At 40.3% G+C, this 9,885-nt stretch overlaps 1 protein-coding gene across 1 annotated transcript in view; it reads left to right on the top strand.

Moving 5' to 3' along the window:
* Nucleotides 1–5,179: 5,179 nt before the first annotated feature.
* Nucleotides 5,180–9,885, top strand: part of FAM184B (family with sequence similarity 184 member B) — a 48,968-nt gene continuing 44,262 nt past the window's right edge. The window contains 1 exon segment of the mRNA XM_030026252.2: nucleotides 5,180–5,631. Coding sequence (XP_029882112.1) covers nucleotides 5,497–5,631 — 135 coding nt within the window. The 5' untranslated portion in view covers nucleotides 5,180–5,496.

Here is a 9,885-nt window from a genome sequence, read left to right as displayed (position 1 = left end):
GGGGGGGGAAGCAAGCAAGTGGCTGCACGGTGCTTAGTTGCTGGCTGGGGTGAAACCACGACATAAGGTTATATTTTCTAGGGAAATACAATGTGTAACCATCTTTCTATTTAAGATATTTTTACTGGACAATTAACTTCATCTAGATTTTTTCTGCTATAGGAGTCTGTGGAGGAGAGGATGGAAACAGGAAGAGAAAAGCAGGTAAAACTTTTTGATTCTTGTGGCTTTAAAAACGCAGGACTTTAAGTGAAACTAATAATGCAAACTGAATTATTTTTGATTCACATATGTTTGGCAGCCCATTTGTGCCTACCTACATCTCAGATCTACAGATGAGGATTTTCCCTGGTGAATACCTTGCAGTCCCTTATGATGGATTTCATCCAGGATGTGGGATTTATTTCTTCCAGTCTGCTTTAAATATTTCTGCTAGGCTTTGGATTTCTAGGCAGAAATAGAAGTCAGGCTTCTGTTATGACAATTGACATCTAACCCAGTTAGACATACTGGCTTTCAGGGTAAATATGCCACAAGGATTCAGATTCCCAGTATCATAATTGGTGTTTCATGTGTAGGTATATAACATGCTGAAGTAGGATCATAAATCTTGGCCATTTAGACTTTGCTCTACATAGCATAGAACAGCCTCCCTGTGATACCAGATACTTTGTTCAACTGATAGACGTGTTTGCTGTCATGGTTCTTACAGGTTATGTTTCAGGGCCTTGACTGCACTAATAAGCCTTAATGGCCCCTGACCAGCCTCACCTGGGGCCTCCAGCTACACCCCTTGCCCATGGACCCAGGAACCCCATTTCAGCTCAGTCCTGAGGCTTTAGTCCTTTTTTGAGGTAACTCTCAGGGCTCACTAAGAGCCAGCTACTTCCTGAGGGATAGATACAACCACCTCCTGGGAGGTCGAGGATCTTAGCAGCAGCACAGACCCAGAGGTTGTGGCTAGTGGGTGTCACAATTCTATCTGAAAAGGAAAGGAATGATGAAACTCAGAACCTTGGATGATGCTCCAGGCTCTGGAGGGATGTGTGTGCGCTAATAATTCAAGCTTTTTTCCTTGTCCTTTGAAATAGTGACCTTATCTGCTATGCTATGGTCTACTTCTGGTTATCTCTTTCTACTTCTGACCCACTGTTCTAGATCCTTCCTTTCCTTTGTCAGTCCTGTTGTGTGAGCAAATACATGGTGCCACAGGGTAAGCCAAACTTGCTCCATGCCAGTTACTTTGTGGTGATTTTAGATGTAGGTCACTGGGTAAAAAAAACAAGTAAAAAAAGGGAAGTTGTTGCTATCCTATTTAGTAGGTATTCAAGGGGTTTTATAACTGATGCATCTGGTTGGTTCCAGTTTTTGTATTAAAAATACAAGCACAGTAATATTTCATCTATAATTGGGCCATCATTATGCAGTAGTAATCAGAGGTTCTGTTCACCATATTCCTCCAAAACTTGTGTATATGTAAGCTATAAAATTGTATATACATTTTTGAATAGTTAGTTTTCAGTCCATAAGGAAATCAGTAGCACTTCTGGTGCTTTTTGAATGGGACTCTCAAATCCTGTTTGCCTTATGAGGTGGGAAGAAATGAAAATTATAAAGTAGTTATATATAATATTTTATATATCTATATAATTATATGTAATACGTGTAATTACCCAAGATGTACCAGTGGCAGAACCGCTTCATACTTGTTCTTCTCCTTGCATTCCATCCCAAAACAAGCTTTACTGGAAGTAGGATAGTGAATTAGGTGAACAGGATAGCTGTTCTTACAAGTCTTCTGACTACTATTTTTTATCATTATTTCCCTTTTTTTCTTTTTTTTTCCTGTGAGAAGGAGAAAAAAAAAAAAAAACCAGTCCCTGAATTCTGTATTCTGGGGTCAAAAAGCTACTCTGGGACCAAAATGAATTTAAGTGGAGATCAATAATGAGGATAGTGATTTATGAATTAAATTAGAATCTCACTTAGGGATGCACCTTCCTTTGCTGAGACACTAACTTGAGAAGTTTTAAATCCATTTTATTGATACGGCTTTGTCATCTGAAACATAATGTGACAGTTAATGACTAACTGTATTGTTCTACCATTTTCAAATGCAAATTTTATTGGACCGCAAAACAGCAGTAGAGTGTAATCTGGGGGATCAGTTTAACTTTGCCCTCCTGTATTAAAGAAAAAAAAATCCCACTGACTTCAGTAGTACTGGTATTCAGGCAAAAAGTGGACGAATTGGGCTCTGTATTGTGTTTTGGGAAAGCTGTTTGTAATATGTTAAACAAAGGCACAAACTTATGTATAAAGCATTTGCAACATAAGTATCTTCTTTATGTCTTGGAATTTAGGGTGTGTGGGTCTTCTAATAGTAGCTAGTCTGAAGATTTCAGAAGCTATATAGTCTGCATATTCAGCAAGCAGGAGATACTAAAAATGGAAGGCTTATAGTCTTTTACTCATATGACTTGGTTTTTTTACAGTAAAAAGGAAATTAGTTAATGCATCTGAGCAGTAAAGCTATAAACCTGTATACAGTTACTCATAGACTTAAAAAGACTGTAGTGACATGACCACTTTCTCTCATAATTTACTTAAAACTAATGCAGCAATAATAATTCAAGCAGAAGTATATATGTGTGTTTTCTGTTTAGACTTTTATTTTAAACTGTCTTTGCCATATACTGCCCCAAGTTCACGAACATTCTGTAATCTACTTATGTGTTTCATGCGGTTCTCACAAGACCCACATTTGTATAGTACACACTTAAATTATGCTTTGTGACATCCTTGCTTTAGCGTCGCCTTATCTATAGGTGATCCCTAGATCAATTAGAAGAAAAAAAATAGGCTAAATTCTTTTTTAAAAGCTCTGGCAGTATCTGTTGAAATTCTGTTATTGAAACCAAGTGGGTTTTTTTGAGTAGTGGAACTAATGAACTTGAGTGACCTATGAATTAATGTTCTGTGGTTGCATTTTCTGGTGCATGAGATCTGACTGAAGCTTTTCCAGTGTTTGAGGTATTGACTGACAAGTCTTGTCTGGACTCAGAATACTTTACCAGGGACAAATTATGTTCTGCTTAAACACCATCTTGCACCAAAGCCTCAAGTTTTTCCCTCTAACCCCCAAAATACATAAACAGCCTGTTTGAAAATATCTCAGTGGTTTATTCCTTTCCCAGTGTACCTGAAGATCTGTGCTCCTCTGGTCTGTCTATGCCTATGCAAGTGTCTCAAGGCTCTGTCCAGCCATGCATTCAGATCCAGTGTGTCCTCTGCTTTTCAGTGGAAAAAACATGAATGCTACTCTCTGTCTCGTAGAGCGATATCACAGGTAACTTATTGTAAGTACTTTTAAAACCTTTTTCATTTTTCTTAATTTGCTTTCTATTTTCACTCAGTTTTGTCCTTTTTCTGAGGAAACAAGTTGCTAGGAAATTGCTCTAGCCCTTTGTGTTCTCTTGATTGTCCTAATAAGCTTGTCAATTTTCTCAAAATTTTACATATAATTAAGTTCCCACACTTTTTGTCTCAAATTGATGACCATGCAGAGAAGATATTATAACCATATTAACTGAGTTAAACTTGAGTGTGGGTACATGTCTTATCAGATACCAGCCAATCGACAGCGGCATGTACTTATGCCCTAGTGATAGAAAAAGTTTCAGTCACAGGCAGCTGCATCTTGGACACTAATGCCAGTGAATGAAGAAACTATATTTAGTCATTCCTGTGTGCGAGGCTGTGTTTCTTACCTTTTATTAATGTTCTGTCTGGGCTAAACTTCTCTTCCCTGCTTAGCATCTCCCAGCAACTGTGACCATCTTTGTTTTCCTTCCTGGCCTTTCCCTTCTCCTACACTGTGTTTCTCAGTCAGTTTTCAATTCCTCTTGCTCCTGGAGTAAAGATTCTTTCTGCCTCTAGAGATTTAAAGCCCCTCCTTTTCTCCCAGCAATTAAAGTGTTTGGTTTCTCCATCCCAAGGTCTTCTGTTACTAGATCTTCTCACTCCTCTTTCTCCCCACTGCTTTCAGGCATTCTTCTGCCCTGATCTTTTTCCTCTTGGAGTGTTTATTCTTAACAGTGCTTTATCTCTTTTTGCTCTCACCGAGGATTTCCCTTTTTGCTGAGGATTCTCCCTTTTTCCTTCTACCCTGCCCTTAGCTGACACCAGATAATCCTCCTTCCCAATTCTGATAGTCCTGAGGAAGCTCTTTTTCAAACCCACCACTAGCAAAGTGGAAGCTTCTTGCCCAAGAAGGATGGAAAGTACTGCCAGGAGGTGAGAGAGGAAAGCTGCCTTACCTGCTTGGGGCAGGGGATAAGAAGCAGCCTCATGCCCCCTCTGGCTGGCTGCAAGCCAGCGGGAGCTGAGACGGGGCCCTCGGCCTGCGCCATGGGGTCTCTTGTACTGGCTGCAGTGACACATCAAAGGGGTGTCGAGCAGCTCTCAGCTTCTCTTACCTGTTCTTTTCCCCTTTTCCTCTTCTCCACCTCTCTGACTTCACCCTACTTTGACCTCTCCTCCTTCCCCTTCCTTTTCTAGACTTGTTTAAACATGTCCGCTAACCATTTTCTTCTTGCATAATGCTTTACTGAAGCATTCTTTAAAAATCCCATTATCTTAATAGCTTGCCTCTTGTGTCCTTTTTTTCTGCCTTTTCTGTCCTCTTATTTATTTTTACATGTACAAGCCTGGTCTCTTTGAAGAGAGGGAACGGCTTGCAAATGAAAAAAAAAAAACAAAACTGTAATATTGTCAGTTTTCTTCTGGCACCTTTCCAATGCCTTTAGTGTAACTGAGGAGAACTGACCAGTCCCTTTGGGTAAGGCAGGCAGATCGGGTCCTGGACACTGCTCCCAGGCTCAGCTGTGCTCAAGTGTGCCTCTTAGCTAGAGGAACTGCTCCATTCTGCTTTCAGCACAGCAGCAAAAATTGAACAAGGTTTTCTTCAGCACTTTATGGGCCCGTCCGGACTTAGAGAGGATTGCCAAAATAACAGCTTATGAAAGGTGCCAACACCGTCTTCTCTGATGACCTCTGCAATCCTTTGGCAGCCCAAGAAGGCAACATGATTTAATCTGCAGGCTATCTCTATAACAGATCCCCAGCAACGTCTCTGCTGCTGCCTGTATGGCTGGCTCAGCGTCTCCTGTGGGGAATTTGTAGCATCCAGCCGCTGGCATCTTCTCCTGGCGGAAGCTCAACCATTTGAAGAGAAGGGGAGGGAAAAAAAAAATCCCAATCAGGATGCTTGCACATGCTGTTGTCTGCCTCCTCGCCTGGGTGTTCTGCTGAAGGATTGGGACATCTGCACAGAAGGGAGAGCGGCGGCGGCCGGAGCTTGCCCTGGCTGGGGCTGAAGTTCCTCCGGCGCTATGGGGGTTTGAACGCGCGCAGCGCGCCGGGGGAGGCCAGCAGCAGGAACAGGATCGCACTACCCGGAGCGTACACAGACTTGATTAAAATATTTCAAGCCTAATGGCCTCTGGCATAAACAAGATTCATCAGCCTGGGACTTGCAATGGATCTAAAGCCGCTCGCAGCAGCTCGGCAGAGGGATGCAATAAGGAAATGCACATGAAAATGTGCAAGAAGATTGCCCAGCTCACTAAGGTAGGTCTCGCTGTTGCAGCCTTCCCGGAGAGGTGAGGCTGCCCTGGCCGGGGGCGGCGGGGCTGGCTCAGAGCTGCCTCAGAGCTGCCTCCTCTGATGGCCCCTGACTGAAAGGAGGGAAGGAAAACCGGTCCTCTCCTACAAGGCGGTTGCTGAAAACATCGGTGCGTGCAAACTTCCTTTCAAACAGTTCCCCCGCGGGTGCTACAGACCAACCTTAGCGGGTTGCCTTTGTGGCTGACGATCGACGCCTCCCACTTAACCGCTCTAATTAGCGTGCAACAATAGCGAGAAGAGCTCAAGCTCTGCGAAGACAGGGTTTATCGTTGTGCTGCTCGGAGGGATTGGCGGTATCCGCTTTTTTCCTCAATTACGAAGGCGGCAATTAATTTGCGTTTTATAGGTTCTCGAATAATATTATTGCAAAGCTGCAGCCGAACTGTGGTACTAAAGTACAGTATTACTTGTTGTCTTGTACTTAATTGTTCCTGATGTGCCTCAGTCGAGATACTTTAAATGACATTCGTGAAAGGCAGGAGTTGGAAAAGAGGCAGGACTAAATTACGTAGTATATTGTAGTAAAACTTTTAGTCAATACTGAGCTACACTACAAAATATTTTGAACATTTTCCACACCATGTTAAGAAATACGAGAAAATCTGTAGGAGTGGCAGTTATCTTTTAACCTATTTTTATGCTGCACCTTTGTCAGTGAGAAAAACCTATTTCCTACCCTTGTTTAGTAATCCAGCTTTTACATGTTCTGTAACCTCACTGCAATTGGTAAAGACATTTTAGCAATAAAAAAAGACTGACTGAAAATACAGGTCAAATAGGAAATCATTAAGATGTTCAAGTTAGAATGGCTTACTAGTTACATTGCCATTCTCATCTAATGATGACTGTGATAATGTATATCATATATGAATACATACACAGGTGCTACCTATATTTACACACATACTTGCTATATTATACTTACTGTACTCTACCAGTACTTTCTTTACCGGTCCTTTTGATTGTATGTTTGTGTAACAGTATTTGTCAACAATCAGATCCTTACTTTTTGCCCATGAATGCACATATTACTCTTCAAGGTACATTTTCATTCTGTAGTAATGGAAAGAAAACTATCCACATAAACATCACATTTTTTTGATTTTGAACATAGATGTTTGAGCAATGAAGTCTGTAAAAAAATTCTTAGAGAGAAGCACTTTCAGTTTATTGATAACATTCCTGATTCCTCAAACACAGTGAAGTGTACATGAAGGATGACTGTAAATTAGATTGAGATGTCCTGAGTTGTTCCCTTGTTTTCTGTCTAGTACTCACTTGCTATCTTTGATCAATTTTGCACACTAAGTAAAATTTGTCCATAAGTATCACTCAAAAAAATCACAGTATTACCTTTTCTAATAGAAAAGCCATAGCTGGAGAGCTATTAATTGATAGCTTATATTTCACAGTAACAAGAGTTGAGGAATGACCAGCTCCCTCTTTCTGGGCGATCCATTTCTCAACAGCAGACCTAGAGCATATTGATGAGATCTGTGCAAAGAAACACTTGTTTAAAATTTTCAACTCTCAAGCTAAACTCATTTTCTGTAGAGATTTTTGTGCTTTCCTTTTTATATAAAGTGATTCTTTTTAAAGTTTCTCTAATCTCAACTAAATTTTCAGGAAAAAATATCACATTCCTTTCTGAAAACTCTTTTATTACTTTATAAACTTTATAAAGCTTGTCTTTGGGTTGGGGAAGAAAGTTCTGCTATTTTAGCAGCAGAAGGGGGCGGGGGGAATCACCCCAATGCAAAGGATTATGGCAAAATTTTATTGCAGTGGTTTTTTTCAGATGCTTTTGCTAAATTTCTACTGTTAAAATGTGGGTGGAGTGATTTCTTTACTTTTAATAGAATTTCCCCTCTGGATACTTTTCAGTCATCTGAAATAAAGATGATTTATACCTGAAGCTCAAAAAGTACTTCTGAAAAGCCAAATAATTCTGTTTTGGAATGTGGCCTTTAAGAACCAATTTTCTCTGCAATAACACTACATTTATAGAGAACTCATGGTAGAATTGGAATTTTAATCATAAGCTTTCACTTCTAAATTCTTGGTAGACTAATGCTGTACCAACAGCAAACAGAAGCAAAATCTGAGACCAGATTAGCTGAAAAATGGCTATTCAGAAAATTTGTTATAATAATTTTTGGCCTAGGAACTTTGAGAGCTCCTTTTTGAATCACTGTTTTCTTGGCTATATTACAGTCAGGATAATTATAATAAAATCCCTACTAACTTTAAATTGCCTGTACTGCTTTCCTTTTCCATTTCTAACCTAGTATGCAGTACTGCTGTCTGTTGTTACACAGCTGCAAATTCTTGTCCCAGCGATGTTAGATTTTCATCGATGGGGAGATAATGATCTAAGTACTTATCCACTCCCCATTGTGCCAGGAGAAATGAATATAAAATATTTACATTAGGTGTAGGATACAGAGCTTGATTTACATTCTGTTTCTTTGGTACATAGTCAGTAGTGGCTGCCTCCTACTCTCAAAAGCAAAGGAGGGGTATGCAAAGGCATCAACAGCAGAACCAAACTTGGTGAGGTGATCAAGTTTTCCATCATTGCATGAAGTGCTGATTACATTGTAAGACATGGGTTGGTACAGGGAATCCCCACAGGTAAACAGGACACAGATCCTGAAAGCTCCTCCCATTCTACTGCCCTACTACTTCTGCTTTTGGAGAGGTAGAATATAGTAAGTTTTCATACCTTTAGTCGTGCATTTTTCTGTTCTGCACTTTTTTGGCTGTGGCAGCAAAAATAGAAACCTTTAGAAATGTTTTGTTTGCTTTGGGCAGCAAGCTACTGCTTTTTGTAGTCCATTTATCAGTATTTTTAGATGCCTGGCCCTTCTCACAAAGATTGACTTTTCCACTGTTGGCGTGTAGAACGTACATTGTTCTTCCACGTCAAGCTATCACAATGAGCAAAACCAATGAACATACTTGTAAGCTCAGTCAGGCTCCCTGTTCTGCTCTGCCTCCTCTTTCTGCAAAAGTGAGGTGGCCTTTGCATTTCAAGGTAGAAGTGGCCACAGATCCTTGTTTACCATTAGACATCTGTCTGCCCACATTTGAAGTACACCAATAAAAATATGGCAGGGTTGTATTATTAATTGTACAGTTTAGGTATTGCTTTTAAAGCCTCTGCTCGTAGTGCTAAATTAATATGTGGGACAACCAGGTTTCATCTGAAAAATATATATGTAAAAAAAAAGGGTATATTAAAAAGTACAAACTGAAATTTTTTGTTCCTGTGGATGCAGGTAAAAAGTTTAAAGGCCCTGGTAAGATGAGTGAGTTTGGATGAGAGCTGCCTAGGCCTTCTGAATTTTGACCTTAAAATCAGATAACATTGCAGCTATTTCCAGATGAGCTATGCTTTGGTTTATGAACTTACAGAAATTAAAAGAGAAACATTCTGCTTGCAAATGGGAATGTCCATGTGTAGTTATTCACATACATGAATCACACATTTAGTTGGTAGGTACCTTTCTGCAACACCAGTGCATTCAAATTAACAGGAACTTGAGATTGGTGTATTCTTATGATTGTAGCAGCACACATGACTCTGTACCAGTAATTAAGTTTAGACTTCTCCATTGGACATTGGACCCTTGGCATGCTGTTTTGTGCTTGCCGGTTGTTAGTATTTCTGATCTGTTTAGCAATAACATGGAGTTTAAAATGCATGGTGACTTTTACAAGACACTTTGGGTGTCACTCCCTGCTGCCTCAAGCTACAGATTTCGAACATCGATTGGCTATTACAGGATTTTTGTGTGCTAATCAATTCTCAGGACAGTCCTTTTTACTTGAGATAGGGTGAAAAATACAAATGAACTATTGCAGAGGAGTGTTGAGGAGAGTGGATCAGCTTTCATTGAAAAGGCAGTGCGGGCAGGGCTGGCAAGAGCTAGATACACTGCAGATATCCATGTTATTTAGGCTTCTTTTCAGACCTCTCTGCCAGTGGGGCTCAAACCAAACCTGCTGTTCTGGAACCAAGCCGAATACAAATAACTAGGATGGTGACATTACCTGGTGATCAGAGAGCTACCTAAGCTACAAAATGGTTCTGTGTCCTTCTTAAGAGACAAATTCCTGGATACCAATGGAGGAATGTTTTTAATGATAGTGGATAGTTACCCTCAAACTCGTTTTCCCTAGGGGTTCATCTGA

Source organism: Aquila chrysaetos, chromosome 1, assembly GCF_900496995.4.
Source record: "Aquila chrysaetos chrysaetos chromosome 1, bAquChr1.4, whole genome shotgun sequence".
Classification (NCBI taxonomy): Eukaryota; Metazoa; Chordata; class Aves; order Accipitriformes; family Accipitridae; genus Aquila; species Aquila chrysaetos.
This window is presented reverse-complemented; position numbering and strand designations above follow the sequence as displayed.